Genomic DNA, 23,994 nt, shown 5'->3' on the forward strand with positions numbered 1-23,994 from the left:
CATCTCCTCTTCTTGCACAATTCGTTCAACGAAATTAGGGATCTGTGGAATTCACTCCAACCATTGAGTGCTGTCGACGAACCCTATTTCACTTTCAACAACGAGCTGGGAGTAGTAATTCACAAATTTCGGCTGCAAACGCACTGGCGTGAGTTCTCTAAGCCACGGTGAACTTTGTTGTGCTACTCATCGTTCATATTCGGGCGCCGGCTGTCGGTGCCGTTTTGTTCTAATTTTTCGATTCATATATGAATCTGACAGATTCTAAGCCACAGGTGTACCTCATTACATCCGTTGATTCGAAGAAGCTGACGACCTGTAGCTCGGAGAGCGGATCTTTCTGTAGTATTTTCACAAGGTCAGTCCACCAATTTCCTTCATCACACTGTGTTGTATATGTCTAATTTCTTGAAAAATCGTTGCAACTGTGCTGATTCCTAGCTATTTTGAGTGTCTGCTCAAACTAATTTGCGAGTGAAATATTGCTCAAACTCCATTATGAAAATTAGTCGTTGTTTGTCTGAAATGTGGACCAAAAATATTGGTTAAATCTTGATTCTCCAATAGAAATTTTGTTGACTGTTTTCTACAAATCAGATGATGAACCCTACTTGTAATTATGCTACGATATGTCAGTTACTAGAAGACGTACTCGACAATTATCGTACAGAGGCAACCATTCTTATTCGTAGGTGTCTTAACACTCGTAGACGACGGTTGAGGCGTAGATTTCTTGCTTTGGCGAGAAACTATAGTTTGCTCAATAGGGCACCATCACAACAGAGTCATTTGGATCGTCTACTTCATTTCACAGATGCTTATTGCATTTCAACTATGAGAATGGATCGTAACACTTTTGGGCGCTTGTGCCACCTTTTAAAAGAGCGGGGTGGGTTGCGTGTGGGTCAATTTGTCGGGGTGGAAGAACAAGTTGCTATATTCGTTGGTGTTCTTGCACACCACAAGAAGAATCGGTGTGTAGGTTATGAATTTTGGAGGTCTGGAGCCACCATCTCTCTGTACATGCACAAAGTGTTAGGTGCTGTTCTGAACTTGCATGATGTTTTGCTAGTCAAACCGACTCCAGTCACTGATGACTGCAACGATAGTCGATGGAAATGGTTTAAGGTAATATTTCAGTCTACATAATAGTGTATGCGGTTCATATATCGAAATATATCAAATATAACCAGCATGTTCTTCACTTAACTTTCCAAATTGATGCAGGGTTGCCTTGGTGCTTTGGACGGTACGCACATTAATGTCTTAGTTAGTAACACAGATAAACCGCGATTTCGTTCTAGGAAGGGGCAAATATCAACAAACACTCTTGCTGTCTGTGATCGGAACATGCAATTTGTCTATGCCTTACCTGGATGGGAGGGATCAGCGGGCGACTCTCGAGTTTTGCGGGATGCCGTGTCACGTGTGAACGGCTTGAAGGTCCCAAAAGGTTATTTTTTGAATCACTGTGTTCAGATTCGATCAATGCTCTATTTTATACAATGCAATTAATTATTCTCTTCACTTTGCAGGGTACTATTATTTGTGTGACAACGGATACGCAAATAGTGATGGATTTTTGACACCCTTCAGAGGAGTACGATACCATCTAAAAGAATGGGGTCCGGGCGCTGAGTCACCACAAAATGCCATCGAGCTATTCAACATGCGCCACACTAAAGCAAGGAATGTCATTGAGAGAGCGTTCGCAGTCCTTAAGATGCGGTGGGGGATTCTTCGAAGTGCGTCATTTTATCCAATCAAAACACAGATCCGTCTGATAATGGCCTGTTTTTTACTACATAATTTTATCCGTCGTGAGATGGCAATAGATCCAGTTGAAGTTGAATTGGATTGTATCTATCATGAAGTGAATCATGATGATGACAATGGTGTTGTGGAATTTGTCGAGACTGTGGAGCCTTCAACAGAATGGAGTCAAATACGTGAAAACCTCGCGCAACATATGTGGCTTAACCGATGACCTTTGTCTAGTTTATTTTCCCTGATTTCAAAGTTGACTAAGTTGTGTGGTTGTGTGACTAACTGAATTTAGTATTTTACTGCATTCGAACATCATTTTTGCCTTGTGTTCAGTATTATTTTGTTGATTTATTAGGATCTTTCTTAGTTTGTTGCTGCTTTCAGTTTCAAATATCAGAGAACTGAGACGATGGATGGGATCCCTGACTGCTCCTGTGGCCATGGGAAGATGGACCTTCGCCGCGCCGGGGTGTCTGCAATGAATCCCGGAAGGTTATACTATAAGTGTCCGTTGGGTGGAAATCATCCGGGTCATTTCATTTGGTGTGATGAGCATAGTAGCCATACTGGCTCTCGGAAATATAGGGACCAGAATCAGTCAACCGCATCCTCTGGCCCGGTTCCTCACTCAGGAGAATCACGTGTTGATGCAAATAAGGATAGATGTTGCATTGTATGCGGTCTGAACAAGAACCATTCCGACTTCACGTCCCTGGTGATGTTAGCTTTCATGACCACTGTATTGGTCCTACTTGGCTTTCTAATTGGGAAGGTTATGTAATTATATTAGGTATGGTGGATATTTGGGATTATGTGTGGTTTATGTGGATGATTTGGGTGATTTTTGTCGGTCTTTAGGTGTGTTAAGTATATGTATATGATGCTTTGATGTTTTTGGCCTTGACCTGAATATTTAATATTCTTGGGCTTGAAGTTTAGTTTTCAATTCGGCGGTTACATATATACCATTTATATATCGGAAGGGAAAGAAAAGTTATTTCAAATAATTTTTTATTGCACTTCGTTTCTACACATCTTTTAGTTTCACATATATTCTCAACATATTTTAATAACTAATCTTGTTTCTTTTCAAAAGTTATCTCCTCATAATTTTGTTAGCTGCTATATCAATAATATATATGTATGTCTATTAATTTTTATGTATTTTATACCAAGAAAACATCGCAATTAATTAGTATTAGCAACATTAGTCTATATATCAGTAATTTTTGTACCATGAAATAAGTAAAAAAATAGATGGCAGGAATATAAAAATCAAAATATCATAAAAAGAAAAAAATATTAGAAAAACTTCAAGTAACAAGAAAGAAAATAATAGTAGTAGTAGTACTAAAAAGTAAGAATATATTTAATATACAAAATTTTAAAGGTTCATAATTTATTTATTATAAACATAGCTTCTGCATATAATATGCTTGTATCAAACGAACATATTTGAGTTCTAGATAAAACATAATATCAAGATAATAAAATTGATAGAAGTTAATTTTTTTTTATTAAAATTGAGCCAAATCAACTTAAATTGATTTCAATAAATACATTTTTGATATTTAGTGTAGTTTAATTTCTTTACTTAAGTGGAGAGATTATATTGGAAATAGCTTTTCTTTCCATAAAATAAGACACACTTGTCAATTTTTTAATGATGTATTATGTAATGTAGTATACAATGCATGAGATGATCCCTTCCGGTATATCTTGCATTTAAATTTCAATACTATTATAAATTTCAATTTATTTTCTATAATTATATTTTATTTTTTACCTAATGTATCCTTAAAATCTTTTGGATAGAGAAAAATTAATTAACATTATCAATCAATCCCTAAACCTATATATAAACACACATAAATTAACATATGAAACAAAATCGAAATAAGAATATTATTTCTAATAGCATATGATTACTCCACAAAAGTCTTGGGACATAGTCATACATTACTTCATTTCACTTAACCAATCCTGCAATGAGACAAAGTTGCTAAAAACTTTGACGAAGGCTTCGAACTTATGCAAAATAGCTACGATGACAAACTATTACCTACGCAACATAAGAGCTAACACAAAGTAAAACTAGTTTTGTCTCTTATACTCGAAACCAGCGCAATAAAATGTTAGAAACTAACACGGAAATGGAGCTTCACAGAATCCACTAGGTGGAACACACAACGGACACCAACTTCGATATCATTGTCTCGGAGAAAACGGAACCATCCACCGTGCGCAAAGTACTTCTCGTTTTGCTTTGTTATAACCATGTCCCATGTGCGGCAGTGTACAGTGAAAGCCGCACTGAATTGTTTTCCATCCTTGGCTATATGGGCTGACCAAAATTCATTCGGTATTACCTGTGTGGGACATTATATTGGATGAATATAGTATATATTATAATATACTTTTTGGTAATGCAATAGCTAGACTCACAAGGTAGTGCTCAAGAAGTGTCCTCGTGATTGTGAGACTGAAAGATGGAAGAGGAATGCCAGTGCTTAATTCAATTTCTGGGTCCGAACCGTCGACAGAGACATCTCCCTGATCGGATAAGAACCATTGCTCATCAGCTAAGGCAATGTCTACTTCGGGATCGGATTTTACAAATGAATCTCTACCTGTGACATTGTTGAAATGACAATATGAAAAAAAAAATGACTAAAAATAAATCAGCAACATATACTGACTCACGTTCAAAGTCTCCCATGGGGATGCATCCAGACACGAAGTTGTACCGGTCAAAGTGAAACACACCGTCGCCGACGTAGATGATATTCATAAAGTCCCCATTGGAAAGATGAATCCGATAAACAAAGTCGGACCAACCATTCCCAAAGTACAAACCAGAATATTTCTTCTTAATTTGTACAGGCCAACGCACCCCGTTCGGCATCTCCAGTGTACACTGTTCGGGGAGCAACTCAGCATATCGTGTTACCCATTCCGGCGGGAGACGCTGACAGAAATTGCACACACTGCTTTATTCAATATATTTGCTTGTTTGATAGTATGAAGTATATACTATACCAGATTGTTTGCACTTTGAACCGCATAGAATTGCTTGAAGAAACGAGGGTTTCGACGTCGGTCGTGGTTGTCCGCCCTAGAAAGTAAAAGATAGGTCAGCTATATAGCTTTTGATAAATTCATGTAGCCACATAATGCTATTGCAAAAAAGTTGAATGCAACCACTTACCCATCGCCGCTGTGTGGTGGATTCGCAGCCATGCTCAATGAGTTTGCTGCAGCTAAGGATGGCATTGTACTCCTCTATATACACTATGCTTATATGTCTTTTTTCTTATTGCTAATTAATAATCTCAACCAACCACATCACAATTTAATGCTGCCATCATCCTCAATTGTCAACTTTTGCTGATATCTTCAGATTTAGGCGGCCAAAGAAATTTATTGCTAGGTGGTTGAGGAGGAATGGAATGGATGGCCTTAACTATGGGTTGTTAACTGTCCATCACAATTAATCGTAAACACATGTATATAATGAGCACCATGTGATATCACACCATATTGCATGAACCTCAATCGAATAGCATTTCTTCATATTATGGCCATGAATATACCGCTCCAGTCTGTGTTCTTGTACAAAGGGTTGTGGTCTCCGGAGAACGACTCAATCTTGGTAGCCACTCTCATACGTCTGAAGCAAGAGACAATGTGGACTCTTGACGAGTTCCCTATCTACTTCTTACTCACTGCCAGGAAAGAAATCAAGGCGAAGACGGGTGCTGATTTCACTGAGGCAGAAATGAAAAAACGAGTGGAATTCTTGAAGGATCGATACAAAACTTTTAAGAAGGTGACGGCTGATAATGGAACACACTGGGAGATGCCATTCAAAGTAGTTGTGGCGAGCGACGAGGTTTGGACAAAGATCATGAAGGTAGCTATATATCAACATATTCTAATGTTACGTTTTGTGCATCATATTAACAATAGTCATTTGGTTTTTTTTTTGTTTGAGTAGACACTCCCACTGGCGGCAGCCTACTACTATCACGACGAGCCAATCGTCAATGAGCTCGCAACTTTGTTCGGAATGGATGATGTGAAAATTGAGACGTCGAAGGAAGTAATAGTCATTTCAGATACAACGGAGAAGCTGTCGTTCGAGGAAGATGATGAGGAAGTCAATTCGCCAATTTTTCATCCAGAGACTAAAGTCCGTCGCAAGCTCTTTGTCGACCATGAGGGAGTATCAGACAGGCTGTCCAGTTCGGGCCGTATGGCTCCCCCCCTAAAAATGGCTCCTCTTTTGCCTAATGGAAACCCCCCATGGGGTAGCCCACTTGGAAGCTCAGTTGCGTCGTCTTCACCTGTTGGAAGGGTGCGCCGTTCGCCCGTGTGATGTACTAGTTTGCATTAAGAGGCGCATGCGGTCCAAAAACTAGTAAAAAAATTACCATTTGCTTACTTAAGACCTCGCGAAAAAGGACCTCGTTTTTTTTTTTGGCCGCGCCTACTTAGTGCATTGTGTTTTGTGTAGTTGTAAGTGATGTATCACTAAGATTATGTAGCACTTGATCAGTTGTTTTATGTAAGCATCTATGAGTATTGTTCTTTAAAATGGTTGTTCATAGATACTATTTCCCCTTCTTTAGCAGGCAAATTGGTTGTGAGAATTCAAGGCAGTGGCACTCCCTTTGAGTTGTCCGAGAGCCATGATCGACCAAATTCATACAAACAATGCAGGAGTTTTGAAGGAAATAATTGACATCAAAAGCATACCCCATAATTCACACCATAACACTAATTCCATAAAGTAGTAATTATAGAGTCAACCAGTCCAGATGCAAGTGAATGCACCACTAGAAGCATAATGAAATAGGAAGTTACACACCATGGGGACAAACTTAACACATACCATAGAGGTTCGACAAAAATACTTAGTAGTCTATATTAGCTTACATAGTCAAAACATATTCAGAAAGCAAGTCCCCTATGGCCACACACTTCAGGTTGTCGAAGGATCCTGCCCGAGTAGCCATAGAACGTACCCCGGCTTGGCGTCCGCTGCCATTCCCATGAAAACTTCCAGACGCTGTGGCTTATCGGCAAGTATGTTACACAACTGATACCGTTGGACAACTGTCAGTCCTTCGACGCATCGAACCTTCTCATAAACATCCTGTCTTGCTTGGCCCATATCAAATTCATAGCCAATTCTGGTCGATATCACTTCAAGACGTTTGTTTGTTTCATCATGCAAATTAGCGAGAAACTCCAGCAGAGCAGCATCACTGGAATCAGCTTTACGTTTTTTCGGACGCTGCTTTTGGGTGGCAACAGGCTGCTGACTTTGGCCAGTGCTTTCATCTTGCTGAGCATTAGGGATAGTCACTGTGGGGTTGATCGGTTCATCGAACAAATCCTCGAGGCTGACATGATAGTCATTTGAAGGGTCATCATTGTGGGCCATGTTGTGCTGGTGAAGTTCTCTCGCGCCATCAGCAATGTCCTCGGCAGTGCCACCACTTGCACGGTCTTGACCAAAGATTATGGTCCATGTTTCCCATAAAGGCCAGGATTTATTGCGCATAAATTTGGCTTCGCAATCAACCTGTAAACATGGAAGAATGGATTAAAGCAATAGGCACACACACCTCTATCAGTTCCGAGTTTTTAACCAAAATGCATATGTTGTAATGGAGTGTGGGTGGAGGTAAAGCAATTTGTAAAACATTTACCGCGACAATCTGTTCCCACTGCTCGTCGGAGCAGTCAATCTTGTGAGCCCCGTCAGAACTAAATCCAACTCCAGTCCTCGCTAGTATTTTTCGGAGACTGTTGTAGTTCTTCTTCCAGGCAGTCATCCTAGAGACAATATGAGGCTGCCCCTTAAGGTCAGTGTTTGGGAATACCTTCCGCAGATTGTCTTCAATCCGCGACAGATAGCCACAACGATATCCGTTGTCGGATTTCCAGCCTGTCGCAACCAACTCCAACAAAGAGGATGCCAAGATCTCTTCTTCCCTTGCTGACCAAATACGACGAGTGCGGTCCCCTTTTCGGTACTTCCGCCTAGCCCCGTCAGTGCTCCCTAGTGGTTGATGAAAATATGATACAAATGGGGTAGTAAATTTGTAAACACAACCAAATCACTAATAACCATGCTTATGTAGGCTTTATAAAAGCAATAAACTCACCCTGTATAGAGAAACCACTAGTTCTAGATCCCCCACCGCGAATCGATTGAGACATGATGCCTACATCAGATTAAAAAAACAAACCAGTAAACACATCACACAACACAACCTCATAAGGAGAACACAATCACCGGACATCGAAAGTTTGACACATTGTTGGTTTAAATGCAGATACATAATACTATACATGAACCAAGCAACATCACTCTAACATATTGTCCTGCCCAAATAATTGAAAATACACAGAGGATAATAAAATAAAATTGTATATTGCAATGTACAACACCATGATTATGTTGGCAGCTCTATTTGTTGATGAATCATCAATTAAAATTGAAGAAGTGGGGGAAGAGAAAGCATACCTGCACACAAAATCGGTTGAGAGAGATTCACGGTAGTGTTATGAAGTCCAATGCCGAACAAATGGAAGAAAAATATAGAAAATGTACCTAGAGTCTACTCCCGCATCGTTTTTGGCGAAAATTTGGGCGCCCAATTTATTTCAATTTCCCGCTATTAATTCCGGTGAAATTTGGAAAGGGAGAAATATGTCATTGAACTTGGAAACATAATTTAAAAAAAAAAATAAAAGCAACTGTGCGGCCCATATTTCAACTGAAATCTGATAGACTAAACAAGGGTTACGTTATCTGAATATGTGGGCCATAGTCATCCAATTCTGTTCCATCAATCAAATATTGGATCTATGAGATTTTGAAATCTCCAAGGGTGAACACGCCCTAATTTAAATACTCCATCTCCATATTATTTATACCAAACTCAATCTCATTTTTAGGATGTATCCAAAATAGAATGAAGGGGAGTGATCAATTGCTAACTCATCATTTAATTGCTAACTACAACTAATTTAAGGCCATAGGATTTTAGAAAACGTGTGGTCTACAATTTGTCACGTGGAATTTTCGTTTTTATTAATAAAATCAAAAAAGATAAAAAAAACAAAAAAAAAAAAACTCAAAATTAGAGTTTTGGATGAAAATGTCAATATAGTGTTTCGAAAATATCAACACAATGCTTTGAGAATGTCAACACAATGCTTTAAGAATGTTAACTCATCGCTTATATTGACATTCTATATGTATTATATTGATATATTTTGTATAGTATGTTGACATTTCTACTTGTACGAAAAAAATTAAAAATTTCCAAATTTTTTTTCAAATTTTGACGTCGGAACATATGCATGTAGAACATATGCATGTAGAATATCGTTGGAATCCTTATGAAATTATCTTTAATTTGGTATATGTTATATGAATTTAAAGTTTTGGGATTTCTTTTAAAAGTTAATTATAACTAAATATGTAGTTAATTGACATTAATACCCCTATTGATATTTTTTGGAATTAATCATATGGCCTTATTGACGTTTTTCGTTGATCGTATTGACATTTAAGGATTAATGATCTGAGCCCTTAATTTGAATATCTAATGGCTATTATTTAGTTGTAGTTAGCAATTAAGTTATAAGTTAACAATATAACACTCCCCATAGAACGAAGGGGTATATTTATGCTCCTAAAATTTTACGTATTATATACTCCATAAAAGAGTATTATTATATGGAGTCATATTCTAATGCTTATAGCATCCTAATCCAAAATCAAGACCAAATCTCCACCCTAAGATTTTAAAATGAGTGGATGAGATCAAATATTACAAATCTCAATAAATAGCAGACAAAATATCAACAAAAGGGTAATATCGTCATTATGTTATCATATGATAATTTTCGTGAATGTTTTTTTATATCAACATAGTGTATAACATAGTGTATTACAAATATCAACAATATGACATAAGAATATCAACACTAGTACAAGAAAATATCAACACATATTTATTGAGATTTTTACATGGTTTTATTGAGATTTTTTAATGTACTTGTTGATAAAAATCTGGTTATCAACATTTACGAAAACTAAAATAAAAAATATCAAATTTCATCATTCAAATGTCGTCGGAACATATGTAATTGAGATCTCGTTGGAATCCTTATAAAATTATCTTTAATTTGATATATTTTTTGCGAAAAAATAATTTAAATCGAGAGAGTTACGTAAATTTAAAGTTTTAAGATGATTTTAATGAGATGGAATTGACATTAATACTTCTTATTTTATTTATTAATTTTTTTAATTAAAAATATAATCCATGTGGCATTATTTCAACCACTATATCTTCTAATCTAGTGGCTAAGATTTAGTCTTAGTTTGGGATTGCTAATTAGTTAGCAATTGATCACTCCCCTTATTATATGTACTTCATAAAAGTAACATTGGTCCAGCGGTAACAAGCCTTTTAGTAGTGTCAAAGACATGAGTCTTTAAAGTTTAGAGCGTCCCAGGGAGGAAAAGTATATTGAGAAGTTATATTTCTCAATTACCTTCTCAAAAAGGTTATTATACCTTCTCCAAAGAAAGAAGGTAAATTAAAATATAAACAAAAATAACTAAGTTTTTACCTTTTCTATCAAGAAGAGGTAAAGATACCTTCTCAGAATGAAAGAAGTATAATACCTCCTCAAATATCCTTTCTATTGTAACATGAAATTTTATGAAAAAGAGGTAAATATGATAGTTATTTCTCTTTACTTTTCCATTTATCCTTTCCCTTGGAGATGCTCTTACCGTATTCTATTTAGTCTTCATTCTATTAGTTGTATTCTTCATGACTTTGCATTTTTTTTATTCTTCTTTCTATTTTTATAGTAATTATATTTTAATTTATTTCGTAATTTATTATTTGTATATTAAACTTTCAAGTATTTTATTTATAGTTATTATATTTTTTAATTTTAGAAATAACTGAATTTTTTTTCATTGTATATAAGATTTATAGATATTTTTTCAATTGTTTAGTTATTACTTTGGAGAATATTTTTTTCTTTTAGTGATTTTTTTAAATAATCGAAGCTTTGTTAAAAAGATTTACTTTCAAGGTATTTTATTTATTGTGTAATTATTATTATAATATAATACTTCCTCCGTCCGCGAATAGGACTCCCGTTTTTTTTTTCATTTTAGTCCGTCCGCGAATAGGACTCCCGGTTCATTTTTTCTATAAATGATAATAGGGTCTCACATTCCACTCGCATTTCATTTAAAACTAATATATATAATGAGACTTATATTCCACTAACTTTTTTCGACCCATTTTTCTTAATAAATCTTAAAACTCGTGCCGCCAAAGAATGAGACTACTAACGACGAAAAACGAAAATTGCTCTAAATCAATGTAATTGTCGTACCCTCAAACAAAAATTTCTAGATATTCCACTGTATCACACTAATAAATATTTCTACTCAAATTATTTTATACCAAGTTATCTTCCTCAAGTGAACATGGTTTCCATAAACAAATCAGACATGACATAATGTCCATATCGGTCCGCTATGAACGTACTCCCTCCGTCCCAGATAATTCATTCCAGTTTTCCATTTCGGTCCGTCCCAATAATTTGTCCCATTTCACTTTTATCATTTTTGGCAGTGGACCCCATATTCTACTAACTCATTCCTACTCACATTTTATTATAAAACTAATATATAAAGGTAGGACTCACATTCAACTAACTTTTTCAACCCACTTTTCATTACAATTCTTAAAACCCGTGTCCGGTCAAAGTGACCCGAATTATTCGGGACGAAGGGAGTATGTGTTAAGCATAAAAAAGAGTAAATAGATGATGTTAATCTTTTTCTTTAACATATGATGCGAATTTTGTTGGTATGCATCATGTGGCAAGTCCAATCAAAGATCTACATTGGACGCACACGAGCTATGATTTGGGAAATGCAACACATCTGACGCATAAACATTGAAGAGCTCAAGTGTTGGAGTCCCAAAAGCCAAAGTGCTTAAAGTCAAGTGGAGAGAAACGACAAGCAATCGGAACACGGGGAAGGAGCAGTCATTCGGTGAGTCGTCGAGTTCAACACTATGTCGAACCCAACAACCCATTGACTATCGCAGGGAGTCCAGAGGCCTTCCGGCGACTCGCTGAGTTAAGCCCCATGTCTAACCCAACGACTCGCTGAAAATCACAATGCCAAATTCCAATCTAGAGAGTTTCCAACGGGTCCCCGATTTTGACACCATGTTGAACCCAACAACTCGCTAAAAAGTGTGATGTAGTCCAAAGAGTCCCCCCGCGGGTCGCTGAGTTCGGTCACAGCGAACCAAGCAACTCGCTAACTTTCACAGGAGCGCGAATTGAGCCGACCTTTTTTCTCTTTTTAACTATTTTACACTTTTTTTCCTTTCTAGTAAAAATAGTCATCTAGGGTTTATTCACAACCAGATTTTAAACTTTCGAAAATATTTCAAACTCATTTTTGGGTCTATGTTCAAATGATCAAATCCACATGTGGTTGTATTGTTCTTTTGGCAAACTAAATTCAATATTGAGGTATATTTTACTAGTTCTTATATTACTAGTTTAGTATAACCATTTCAGTTGTTGTGTTGGTGAAAGTAGTCTTTGTTTGGATTGTCTTTCATGGTTCAGGAATGTCCAATGTTCTAAATATTAATCCATAGCATAACACCTTCATAGTCTTCATTCATTGTTACCGTTTTGTTTAGGGGTGAGCATTCGGGTTTCCGTTCGATCTGCCCAAACCAAACTCGGAAATTTGAATCTAGTTCAAAATTAAAACCGTGTCAGAAAAAACCGAAAAATTAAAACCTTGACAGAAAAAACCGAACAAAACCAAAAAAATGGAAATTATATGAAATTTCAAAAATCTAAACCCGAACCAAAAAACAAAAAAAATTATATTTTTAAAACCGAACTGAACCAAAAAAACTTAACCGAATTTCAAAATTTTGGTTGGGATATTCGGTTTTTTTTGCTCACCCTTAGCTTTTTGAAAAATAATGAGTGTTATGGAGGAGAACCAATCACCTATGCGAAGAAAAGAGAGGCAAGGTATAGAGAGAGAAATGTATTAGAGTAAAGTACTCCTTCTCTTAATGGAGAAACAAAAAGACGGTAGTTGTAAGGCCATCCGCATCACTGTCTTTTAACCGTCTCATCCATTCACTATTCATGAGCCCCACTATACTTTTCACCCCATCTCTTAACTAAGAGAAATCATCTGCATCCCTCCATCTCTTAACCATCTCATTCCTTAACTATTCATTCAAGTTCATTTTTTATTTTTATTTCCAACAAATTCAATTAATAAAAACACACTTTATTAAATAAAAGAAAATTACAATTTAAAATCCTAAAAAAACAAAAAAAAATACATAATTAAAATCTTTAAAAAAAATAAAAAAGACATAATTTAAAATACTAGAAATTAAAAATTGCACACTTAAATTCAAAATCTGAAAACTCAAATCATAAAAATTGAGGCAAAGAAGCAGAAGAAGGAGTTCTCCAGTGACGATCATGTGCGTCTACCAAAAATTACAACATCCGAAAATACAAAAAATACATATTTGAAACCCTAATATTACAAAAAAAAAATTCGGATTTTTTTATTATTATTAATTTTCAATTTTTCAGAATTTAAAAAAAAATATATTTTCAACGGATAAACGACGCCCACTCGCGGGCCGGCGAGTGGACGTCACGGACGAATGGGAGCTTGCCACGTAGCCAACGCGCGTGGCGAGCTAACATTTTTGAAATTATTATCTTAATAAAATTCAGAGTCGTAAATGGGCATTTGCTAAATTTCATAAATGGGCATTTCCTAAACCCTAATAAACCCTAAACCCTAAAACCCCCCTGTCATTCTTAAAATGGGCATTTGCTAAATTTTGGTATCCGGAGTCATATTATCTCAATCTATCCTGGTTTCCTGATGTGGAAATGAAGGAACTGGCAGCGGAAGCGGTGTTACATGGATTAACATAATTTAACAATAATTAATCACATCAATAAATCACATAATAATCAGATCTATTTAGCAGATTATTTAGACAAAATCTATTCGCGTAATTCTTACATGTATCATGCTCATAACTTGAATTAATCATGCTTTAAGAATATTGAAACCTAAAACATAATTTTCTACGGAGTAGAAAAATACCTTATTAATTCTCCAAAAAATTGAAGATGGCTAGCCGCTTCTCCATGTGACGCTTTGAATACTAGACCACAAATCTTCTCTCTGGTTCCCGAACTGTACTCCGATATCAGTGTGGGCTGATCTCACCAGAATACTAGGACTTAAATAAAGAAGACAGAAGAAATCCTTTTAGGAATAGAAGTAGAATTTGAATTCCTCTTCAGCTAGAGGGAGTCGAAATTTTCGAAAATTTCAAGTATAAAATTGTGATGATTCTGTCTACTTTATTCTCATATTTGTATTAAGTTCCTTTTGGGCCCAGACATGGATCTATGGAAGGTTTTGGATATGGGCTCATCCAATTTACTTTTTACTAATTAAATTGAACCCACAATTTAATATAAGTTATAATTGGAATATTACGAGCAGCCACTACAGAAGTAATATTGAACTCTCCCCATCCAAATCCGAAATTATAAGTAATTCGGGTTTCCGTTTAACTTTCATTTCCCGCACTTAAGATAAAAATGTCCATTAATTAATTAATATCTGCTATGGACTTAATTAATTAACTTCTTATTAATTCCAAGAGTGGACTTAGCATGAAACGCTTATTTATTATTCATAGAGTAATCAAACTCCAACTAGCTAGGTTCCGAATAATAAAACCTTATTTCGCGCTCCTCTTGAGGACATTATCAAACGAGACTCAACTCGTGCACGATTCAATATAATAGCAATCCTAGCACCGCTAGATATTGATCACCACTACCCAATATATCAGGATTATTGGGTTACGAAAAACCCGCACCATTTGATAAGTCAAAGTAATGCATAATCAATACTGTATGCTCAATGCTAACCGACATTAATTAAGAAACAAATATTTATCAAGACCTCGTCTTTCAGTAGATAGCATAAGGACAAGTCTTGCTGTTAGATCCGTTCAGTGCTATACCACACCAATGTCATCTTATTTCGGTAAGGCTTAGAAATATGCGGACTGACATTGCAACCTTTCTCGATGGATAGTCAAATTCCAACTAGGTTGTGAAATTCATCTTTTTCTTTGTTTAGAACTGACCGTGTTACCTTAAAGTGGACGCCGCCCACAACCGGTCTACTAAAACAAAGACTTAGACTTTGTTAAGTTAACTTATACATTTAAACATGCATTAACATCCATTAAATATAAAACATAACAACATTATGACAAAAATAATCTGTTTTATTCATTGGAAAATAAAATAAGAGTTTTACAGTATTCAATCACTCGAAACGTGATTTCTAGTATACAAACTCTAACATGAAATGTGGAAAAAGCATATAATAAGTGGTGATGGATTCAAAGTTCCTAAGAAATTGCATTGCAATGGGTTCTCGAGGTAATGAATTTAGTATGTAAAATTTATTTTGATGTTGGTTCTATTCTAAGATTTTGAATTTTTGATGGCAGGCAACACCACATCTGAGTTATTTCAGCTCCATGTTAGCTCCGGTCATGGGAAAGAAGAGAAAATCGAGCAGAAGTTTGTGTTTGGAAGTGAAGAGAGTAAGGAAAAATCTCTTAGAGAGATAGCTAGCATTTAGTTTATTACAAAAAATGTTAGAGAGAGAGAAGTGTTATAGTAAAATATACTCCTTTTTCTTAATGGAGAAACAAAATGATAGTAGTTATAATTATGTACATTTGGTTTGCCCTGACGTGTTTGGAATCTCGCTCATGAATTTCTTGTAATTATGTACATTTAGTTTAAGATAAAATTTCTTTGGTTGTTGATATTGTTTTTCCAATCGGATGATCGTAATGGTCATAGTGTTTGTTTGATATTTACAACCAAAGTTCTTTGGTAACCCAAAAAAAGTGTAACACCAAAGTTCTTCTTGCCAAGTAGGTGCATATTGTTCTAAGCCAATTACCGAAATGAGTAAAGTTATAATGATCTCAATTTCAAACAGTGTCGCCAATAAGGAAAGGGCGATAGCCCAACCGATGACAAGGGTAACCATCAGAAAACAAAGGTTTTTGTTAGTCGACCTTGCTAGTCCAATAAGTAAAGAGTGCGGCTACCATTAGAAACAACTTTTTCGTATTAGGGATTAGGGGTTACTCTTCCGGCCAAGAATGACATGTTGTTCTGAGCCAATTGTTGTAACGATCTCATCTCCAAACAACGTTGCCAACAAGGAGGCAGTGGTAGCCCAATATTGCAATCACCGTGCAAATTTCAAGTCATTTGGAGATCGTTTTCCGATTTCGGTGTTTTTGTCGAAAATGTTTTATACAAATTCGATATATACCGATTGAGCATATTGATGCTTATAACAATATTGCAAACACTGTGCGAATTTCAAATTATTCTAAGATCGTTTTTCGATATCAGTGGTTTTGATGAAAGTGTTTTATACAAACTCGATGTATATATATTGGGTGGCCGCATAATTGGGCTCTAGATAATTATTTCCAACAGCCCACACCCATTTAAATAAAAGGAGTCTAAAAGCAATTGAAAAGTCCAAGTATATGTACTTATAAGTTCATCTTCTTCCTCATTCCAAATCTTTAATTATAGACCTCCTTCATTCTACTATGGAGCCATTGTCGCCCCTCCTGCACAGCCGCGTCGCTGGCGAACGATGCCACCGTTATCCTCTCATTTTCTCAACTCTTTTTCAACAGCTTCTGTTTCTCTTTCCTCTCTTTTTTCTTCATCTCGCCTCTCTCTCTCTCTCGGTTTCATGCACCGCGGCGGCTAGACTTGCCGTTGTCATCCTTTGTTATGTACGCACCACCCATGTCGTCTTCCTTCACGCCAGTCGCCCTTACCCCCCGTTAGGTATCTTTCTTTTTATTATATTTCATGTTTTCAAGTTCGCCGAAGTGGTTGCCATGGTCGTCGGATTCTGGACATAATCAAGGTATTCTTAGTTTATTATGGAACTTAGACATCAAATTTATGCAATTTGCTGAAAAAACAACTATTAATTAATTTACAGTTTCCTCATTAACATGAGATTTACAACTATAATAACAAAATTAATTGAAAAAGATAAAAGATGAGAAACAATTTTAATAACAAAATAACAAAAAAAAAGTATTAAAAGATGAACAGATGAAATAAAAATGAACGCAGGATAAGGACATTACATAGCTAAGTTGAAATTAGATCACATAAATTGTGTGGATCAATTAATAATATGCTATCTATTTATTGGACTATAAATTGTTCACATAAATTGTGTGGATCAATTAATTATGCTATCTATTGATAAGTGCTTAAAACTAGGGGTGGAAATACGGATATCGGGTATTGGGTTTACCCATACCCGACCCGATATCCGCCGGGTATTGGATACCCAATATCCAATTTTATGGGATTGGATATGAGATTGAGTATTGAAATTTAAGATAAATCGGATATTGGGTAACCCGGATGGGTATTGGATATTACCCGAATATCCAATTTATTAATTACAACTTACTAGGTTAACTTTCTCTAAACTTATATAAATAAGTCAATCTGTCTTACTTTAGGTCACGACTTCTACAAACTCTCAAGTTTTACGTATTGCATAACCAACTCATGTGATTTTTATATTTTAGTTAATTATTATAACTTTTGAATTATATTATTGGTCTCTTCTACAGTTTAATTAAATGTGTAACTTTTATTATTTTACTTATATATTGCATAACCAATCCCCATAAATATAATCATATATTTTAAATTAAAAGTGACCCATCTTTTTTTTATAGTTTTATACTCAAAATAAATGCAACATTAAAGATATTAGTCAATTTAAATATTTAAATATTTAAATAAATGCAACATTAAAGATATTAGTAATTTAAATATTTAAATATATTATATTAATGTATAAAATTTGAATTTTTTTTTAGTTATTAACACATGTAAAAAGTCGGGTATTTGTGTACCGGATACGTTGGGTATGGATAATCGGGGCGGGTATTGGAGTACTCAAAAATATATCGGGTTTTGGATAGATATTTAGATGATTTTCGGATTTGAGTACCCGGTTTTTTCCGGTCGGATATCCACGGATACTCGTATTCCCATCCTAAACTTCTCTAAGGAGCTAGCATTTTGTTGGACTATAATTTGTTCAATGGTTTTTGTTTTTAATTAAACTTACTGGTGGATTGAGGAAGTAGTAATTTTTTTAGCAATTCATTAAATTATCACTGATATTAAAATTAAAATTCTATAAATTTGAAATTTTCAACTGATGGGACCGTGGGAGGTGGGAGCTCGTGCCAGATTAATAGGTCCACAATAAAAACCCGCCTTCTTCAAAAATCACTCAACAAACCAGAAACCCATAAACCCTAGCTAGCTTCCACCTAAATCATCAATGGCGATTGACCACTCCACCATTTGCGAAAACGGGAAACCACTCACGCTCAGCCGAAACAACCACAGCCAATTCTTTGGTAGAGCTATTTTCCAGCTGAATTGATTGTTTCACGAACGAATTACATTAATTTGATATATCACTAGAGGTGTTTGATAAATTGTCAACATTGAACTTTTGCAGTGTGGAGGGAGTTTTTATGGGGGGCGATTGCGGGCGCTTTTGGGGAAGGGATGATGCATCCTGTTGACACAATTAAGACACGCATGCAAAGCCAAGCTATTTTCAGCGGAAGCAAGGTGATTCTTCTGAATTTGGAATTAATGCGAGTCTATGTTTTCTGATACGTGATATTGCTTATTCTCAGAATCAAAATAGTGCAATGCAAATGGTTCGTGCTGTTTGGGCTACGGATGGTTTGGCTGGTAAACAAAATTTTCATCTTCTCTGCTCCATTTGTGTTTCTTAAAATAGAAGCATTGCGTCTCGTGAAGGAGTTGTGTATTTGATAAATTTCTGGATTTGAAATGTGTCATCTTATTTGTGTACTTAAGTTAAGATTGTAATTGTTGGATAGGCTTGTACAGAGGAATTGCACCTGGAGTGATGGGATCTCTTGCTACTGGAGCTACTTACTTTGGAGTAATCGAGTCCACAAAGAATTGGATGGACGAAACATATCCTGGTGTTGGTGGTCACTGGGCACATTTTCTAGCTGGAGCAATAGGTTTTTATTTTTAACATTGTCTCTGCCATAGCCCCTATGTAGTTTGTGGCGGAGTTTGATCATTTTCTGGGATTTTTTTTTCCATTCCCAATTCTATAAAAGTGGCATTGCGGTGAGTGACTTATGATGAGTGTCCTCTGTTTCTTTGTGCTTTCAGGGGATACACTTGGCTCTATTATATACGTTCCTTGTGAAGTGATGAAGCAACGCATGCAGGTTCAGGGCTCTAAGAAATACTGGGCTTCTGTTTTAGTTAAAGAAGGTTCTCAGGCAAAACTTGGTATGCCCACATATGGCTACTATCCTGGAATGTTTCAAGCTGGACGTTCAATATGGAAGGAACAAGGGCTAAGGGGATTATATGCAGGGTATCTACTATCTTATTCCTGAGTTAGTTTTCTTTAAACTTTTTGCATTTATGACATGTTCTGTTGGAATATTCTTAGTTGCACATTGAGTAAGAAACTAGCATAACATAAATTGAAGACAATAGAACAGACAAAGCTGATGATACTTGCATGATGTTAGGATTCTATTCTGCACCATACTATCTGACAAATCAAAAATAGTATTCTAAGGTGGTGTTTGATTTCCTAGATAAAATAGTACTCCCTCCGTTTCTTCATAGTTGAGTCATTTCTATATATGGTAACCTTTTTCTCTTTCTTCCTTTACTCTCTCTTACTTTATTTTCTCTACTTTATTCACTTTATACTAAATTTTCTCTACCTTTTCCTCTCTCTTACTTTTTTATCTATTTATTTAACACACCCAATATTCATTTCTAAAACTCCGTGCCGAAAAGTTTCGCCTCAACTATGGCGAAACGGAGGGAGTACCAACATACAATCTAGGATTAAGTTGTGAGATTATTTTAGTTGGAGAGGGTTGGCTATGACTAATTATCACATGATTATCCATCTAGGATTGAGTTGTGGGATTCAATCTCGTGAACCAAACACTCTACATATTTAATCCCGTGATACAATCTTGCAAACCGAACAGCCCCTGAGAAGATGTTACTCAGGTCTCAGCTGCACCATGTAATTGGTGATGTTTGATGAAATTAGTTCATAACTAGTAGCTTTTACTTTAGCTGTTTGCACCTGTGTAGGTTGCATCTACACACAATTGTGTTCGCATAGAAGAAAATGCTGATTTCATATCTTAAAGAATAACATGTTGTTATTTTGTTGCAGATACTGGTCCACACTTGCACGAGATGTTCCATTTGCTGGACTTATGGTATTAAATGATTGGCTTCAATAATCATCGTATACATCAGCTGCACTATTTGTTTATCTCCAGCTGGGCCTAGGCCTTGCCATGTTCATTTTTTAAAATATGAGAACTTGAGAATCAATTAGAATGCCAATATAGCATGGATCACTATCTAATGGAATTTTAATGCCTGGAATGGATTGTTTTTGCAGAAAATTGTGAAATTTAAGGAAAACTTAATGTTGATGTGTGATAGTGTGAGATGCTAAGAAGTTTATTTGTTCATGGGATTTTACAGTTTTAATGTCCTAAAACTCTTTCCCAGGTATTTCCCATCAACCTTTTCCATTAAAAGAAATGCAAAACTCTGCTGAAAGCCTGAAAGTTTGAAGACATTATTATGTGCCAGTGCTTCTGTTTGGCAAAAGGAGTTCAAGAACTGTGCTTGTTACCTTCTTCCTGCTTTTTAAATATCTGCATATGCTCTTGCGGAGATGAAAATCATATTAAGACTTACAGAGACATCCTTATCTTTTTTTCACACCATTATGAATCTATAACCTTGTCTAGCCTATTCTACCTCTCTGTACAAAAAAATGCAGCCACCTCTATCTTTCTTGTTGTCTATGCTTATTGTGTCTATGAATATTTAAACTTAGACACTTTATATGTTGTTTTATATATCCACTTTCATTACATCATATGATGCTCACTAGATTAATGTCTTCATATTGCAGGTTACCTTCTATGAAGCTTTTAAGACCATGTCACAATATGGGAGACATAGAATTTTCCCCAATTCAGATTTCAACACTAATAGTACTTTCGAGGGTCTTGTATTAGGAGGACTAGCTGGCGGTATGTATGCTGTTTAAATTCCATAGCATCTCTCTTTCTCTTTCTCTCCTCTAATCACCATCGCATCCCTCATATAAACCGGACAACTGGGTTTACCGTTCTAAGAATTTACAGGCTTAAGATATTATCTTTACCGTTCAGGTTTGAGTGCATATCTCACTACACCGCTGGATGTTATCAAAACCAGATTGCAAGTACAAGGGTCCACCATTAGGTAATAGCGAAGTTCTGACTCTACTTTCAAATGACAAGTCTAAATGACCGCAAAGTTATATGTTATACTTTTCAGGAAGAAAAGCAGCAATTTATTCTAAAATAGTAGTAGTACTTTTTATTTTCACCAATAGATTGTGCTGCTTTGTTGGGCTTTTGAGACACAAATTGCTACTTGAGAACTAGGCTTCAATGTTTATATTCCTTGACCTTTATATTCTTTTAGTCTCCCTGAATGTGATAGCATGTTTTTATATTCCAGTTCACAGTTAAAAAAACTTTTGTACTATCCTTGACATAGAAGTACTTCTCCAGGTATACGGGATGGTTGGATGCTGTTTATAAGGTATGGCATGCTGAAGGAGTTAAAGGGATGTTCAGAGGTGGTGTCCCCAGAATTGCATGGTATATACCTGCATCAGCTCTCACCTTCATGGCCGTAGAATTTCTTAGAGATCATCACAAATCAACTAGTATATCAATAGACAAGAAAGAGTCTTCGTTGCAAGAGGCTTCTTGAAGAGCTGATCCTATATTCGATCTATCAATGTTCAATACGTCAAAGGGCTAGGAATATGATATACACAGGAAACAAAGTTAAATTTTCATGTCCATGTACAAATCAAATCAGACTTCAAGATGAAGTTTCAGTAACAGCTAGCATTGCAGGTAAACAAATGTCTCGTTCTATTTGAATTTTCTTGAGAAACTGTATGTACATAAATAATTTGTCTAGTTAGAAGCAGAAGCAGCTAACAGGAGCTTTTCCTGTAGCTCTCATTTCCCTAGCTTTGTCTTTCACGATGGATTCTTCATGTTTTCGTTTCTCCTCGACCCGTGCTCTTGTTCCCTGAGCTACATGATCAATCCTGGCTATCTTGTTGTAGTAATGCTTCATGTTTCTTGATTTTTTGAGTTCCAAATCTCCCTGCGATAACAACACACACTTCAAGCCACTATAAAGTTTACTTGCCTACCTTTTAAAAGTCAAGAAGCAAACCTTCTTCCTTTCAAGCCGATGTTTCTCTCCCAATTTCTTCTCATTTTCCCAAGCCTTAATGTCGTTGTGCAGATTCTCATACCTATAAATAATAGTACTGAAAACTCAAAATCTATGCTTGAAACTAAAGATCCTGTCTCTGTCACCATAGAAAGGAATCTAATCTCACCGTTTACGAATCTTGGCTATCTGAGCCTTTTCCCAAGCATCTGCTTTAGAATCTGATTGTCGAAGTGGCTGTGTATGCCTTCTATCACGAGTAAAAGAAATTGCAGGCGTAACAGAGGGTGAAGGTGAACCCCTGGTCTCTTTCATAGATGCCTTTCTCATTGAATCTTTCATGCACCCCAGAAAAGTAAAAAGAGTGTAACATGCTATAAAGTAGTAATTAAAATAATTAAAAGAGATTCGAGAGAATTGTTAGTACCTCGTTGTTGCAGCTCTTGTTTTCTGGTATTTGCTCTTGCAGTTTTAGGATTTGGATTGATTTCACCAAGAGAATGTATGGCATGAGCAGAAGCAGCAACTGCGGAAGCAAAATCAGAGTCGTCGGCTTCATAATTGCGTCGCATCATTGGTTTCGATTTTGATTAAATTTGTTTACGTTGTTATGAACAGTGGGAGATGAAATCATAAGACAAGCACACACACTTATATATGTATGTTTGAGCAGAAAAAGTGGTGAAAAAGCAAAGAATTCTTGTTTCTTTTCTTACAATCTTGGAGTTGTCTTCGACTCTCCGACGTTGTAAATGTGGAAGCCATCTTTCCTCTTTACAGATAACTCAAATTAATTAAAAAGTTAGCTTTTACAAAGTTTTGGTTGAATTGATGCTTGTGATAATCATATTCTGATTCCTTTTGTTGCAGTATTCTTATATCCTTGTGTGTGCATGATGCATAATAGTTTGTAGTTAGAGCAATTTGTAAGGATCACCTAATGTAGTATCTTCTGCTACATCGCCTGATACATCAATAAAAAATTTACATATGGATGCTCTTTAAGAAAATAAAATAAAGATTAAAACTTTAGTAACCCTAATGCATCTCCTATTACATCTCCTATTCCTTTTATAAAGAGGTTTTAGTCTATTTTTCTTTATAAAGAGAGTGTCTATGTGCCAATTTCTTATTGATATATTAGAAGATTTTTATCATAATTAAAGTTTGTAGTGTTTATTTTCTTTTCTTAAAAAGTATTCATATGTCAATTTTTTATTGATGAATTAGGAGATGTAGTATGGGAGACATTATAGGTGATACTCACCGAAAGTAAAATGCAATTATTCGAGCATTTGCTTTAATATTTATACATCTTTTGAATAGCAACAACTTGTATTTCCGTCGGATTTTCGATTTGGTTCGAATATTTTTTTTAAAAAGTAGATGTTTCGATTGGATCAGATCAGATATTTTTAAATTCGATGCAATCCGAAATATATTTATATACTCCCTCCGTCTAGTAAAGATAGAAACTTTGGGACGACATGAGTTTTAATGCATAATTAGTAAAGTATGAGAGTGAGAAAGAAAATTTTTTAGACTAAGTTAGTGTAGAATGAGGCTCACCTCATCAGAAAAGAAAGAAATATAAAAAATAGAAGTTGACTA

General features: G+C 35.7%; 4 protein-coding genes and 2 long non-coding RNA genes across 7 annotated transcripts; 2 read left to right on the forward strand and 4 right to left on the reverse strand.

Moving 5' to 3' along the window:
• Nucleotides 1-3,655: 3,655 nt before the first annotated feature.
• LOC148932251 (uncharacterized) lies at nt 3,656-4,344 on the reverse strand. The gene is made up of 2 exons (XR_016135059.1): nt 4,213-4,344; nt 3,656-4,136 (listed from the first exon to the last, which is right to left on the reverse strand). It is a non-coding gene; the product is annotated as an uncharacterized LOC148932251 (long non-coding RNA).
• A 139-nt stretch (nt 4,345-4,483) lies between these two features.
• Nucleotides 4,484-5,036, reverse strand: LOC148932252 (uncharacterized). Its single transcript, XR_016135113.1, has 3 exons — nt 4,976-5,036; nt 4,807-4,882; nt 4,484-4,735 (listed from the first exon to the last, which is right to left on the reverse strand). It is a non-coding gene; the product is annotated as an uncharacterized LOC148932252 (long non-coding RNA).
• A 301-nt stretch (nt 5,037-5,337) lies between these two features.
• Nucleotides 5,338-6,274, forward strand: LOC125221031 (uncharacterized). The gene is made up of 2 exons (XM_048123156.2): nt 5,338-5,680; nt 5,765-6,274. Exons 1-2 carry the CDS (start codon nt 5,345-5,347, stop codon nt 6,143-6,145), a joined length of 717 nt encoding a protein of 238 aa, XP_047979113.2. The 5' UTR covers nt 5,338-5,344; the 3' UTR covers nt 6,146-6,274.
• Nucleotides 6,275-6,549: 275 nt separating this feature from the next.
• LOC148932253 (uncharacterized) lies at nt 6,550-11,927 on the reverse strand. The gene is made up of 4 exons (XM_089065045.1): nt 11,730-11,927; nt 7,944-8,003; nt 7,485-7,877; nt 6,550-7,357 (listed from the first exon to the last, which is right to left on the reverse strand). The coding sequence occupies exons 1-4, from the start codon at nt 11,925-11,927 to the stop codon at nt 6,752-6,754; spliced, it is 1,257 nt and encodes a 418-aa protein (XP_088921171.1). The 3' UTR covers nt 6,550-6,751.
• A 6,337-nt stretch (nt 11,928-18,264) lies between these two features.
• Nucleotides 18,265-23,211, forward strand: LOC148932254 (Mitochondrial substrate carrier family protein). Of its 2 annotated transcripts, XR_016135035.1 has the most exons (10): nt 18,265-18,443; nt 18,548-18,663; nt 18,732-18,789; nt 18,942-19,091; nt 19,249-19,459; nt 20,291-20,336; nt 21,050-21,170; nt 21,312-21,384; nt 21,699-22,052; nt 22,853-23,211. XR_016135035.1 is itself a non-coding variant. In XM_089063696.1 (9 exons), the coding sequence occupies exons 1-9, from the start codon at nt 18,365-18,367 to the stop codon at nt 21,901-21,903; spliced, it is 1,059 nt and encodes a 352-aa protein (XP_088919822.1). In that variant the 5' UTR covers nt 18,265-18,364; the 3' UTR covers nt 21,904-22,171. The 2 variants fall into 2 exon arrangements, 1 of the variants encoding a protein (XP_088919822.1); XM_089063696.1 differs by lacking the exon at nt 22,853-23,211 and having other exon boundaries at nt 21,699-22,171.
• LOC148932255 (Remorin family protein) lies at nt 21,965-22,958 on the reverse strand. Its single transcript, XM_089063697.1, has 4 exons — nt 22,811-22,958; nt 22,553-22,718; nt 22,384-22,465; nt 21,965-22,311 (listed from the first exon to the last, which is right to left on the reverse strand). The coding sequence occupies exons 1-4, from the start codon at nt 22,956-22,958 to the stop codon at nt 22,120-22,122; spliced, it is 588 nt and encodes a 195-aa protein (XP_088919823.1). The 3' UTR covers nt 21,965-22,119.
• Nucleotides 23,212-23,994: the final 783 nt, after the last annotated feature.

This window comes from Salvia hispanica, chromosome 2 (genome assembly GCF_029641045.1).
Source record: "Salvia hispanica isolate PSC_SH4W2 chromosome 2, Shi_PSC_v1, whole genome shotgun sequence".
NCBI lineage: Eukaryota > Viridiplantae > Streptophyta > Magnoliopsida > Lamiales > Lamiaceae > Salvia > Salvia hispanica.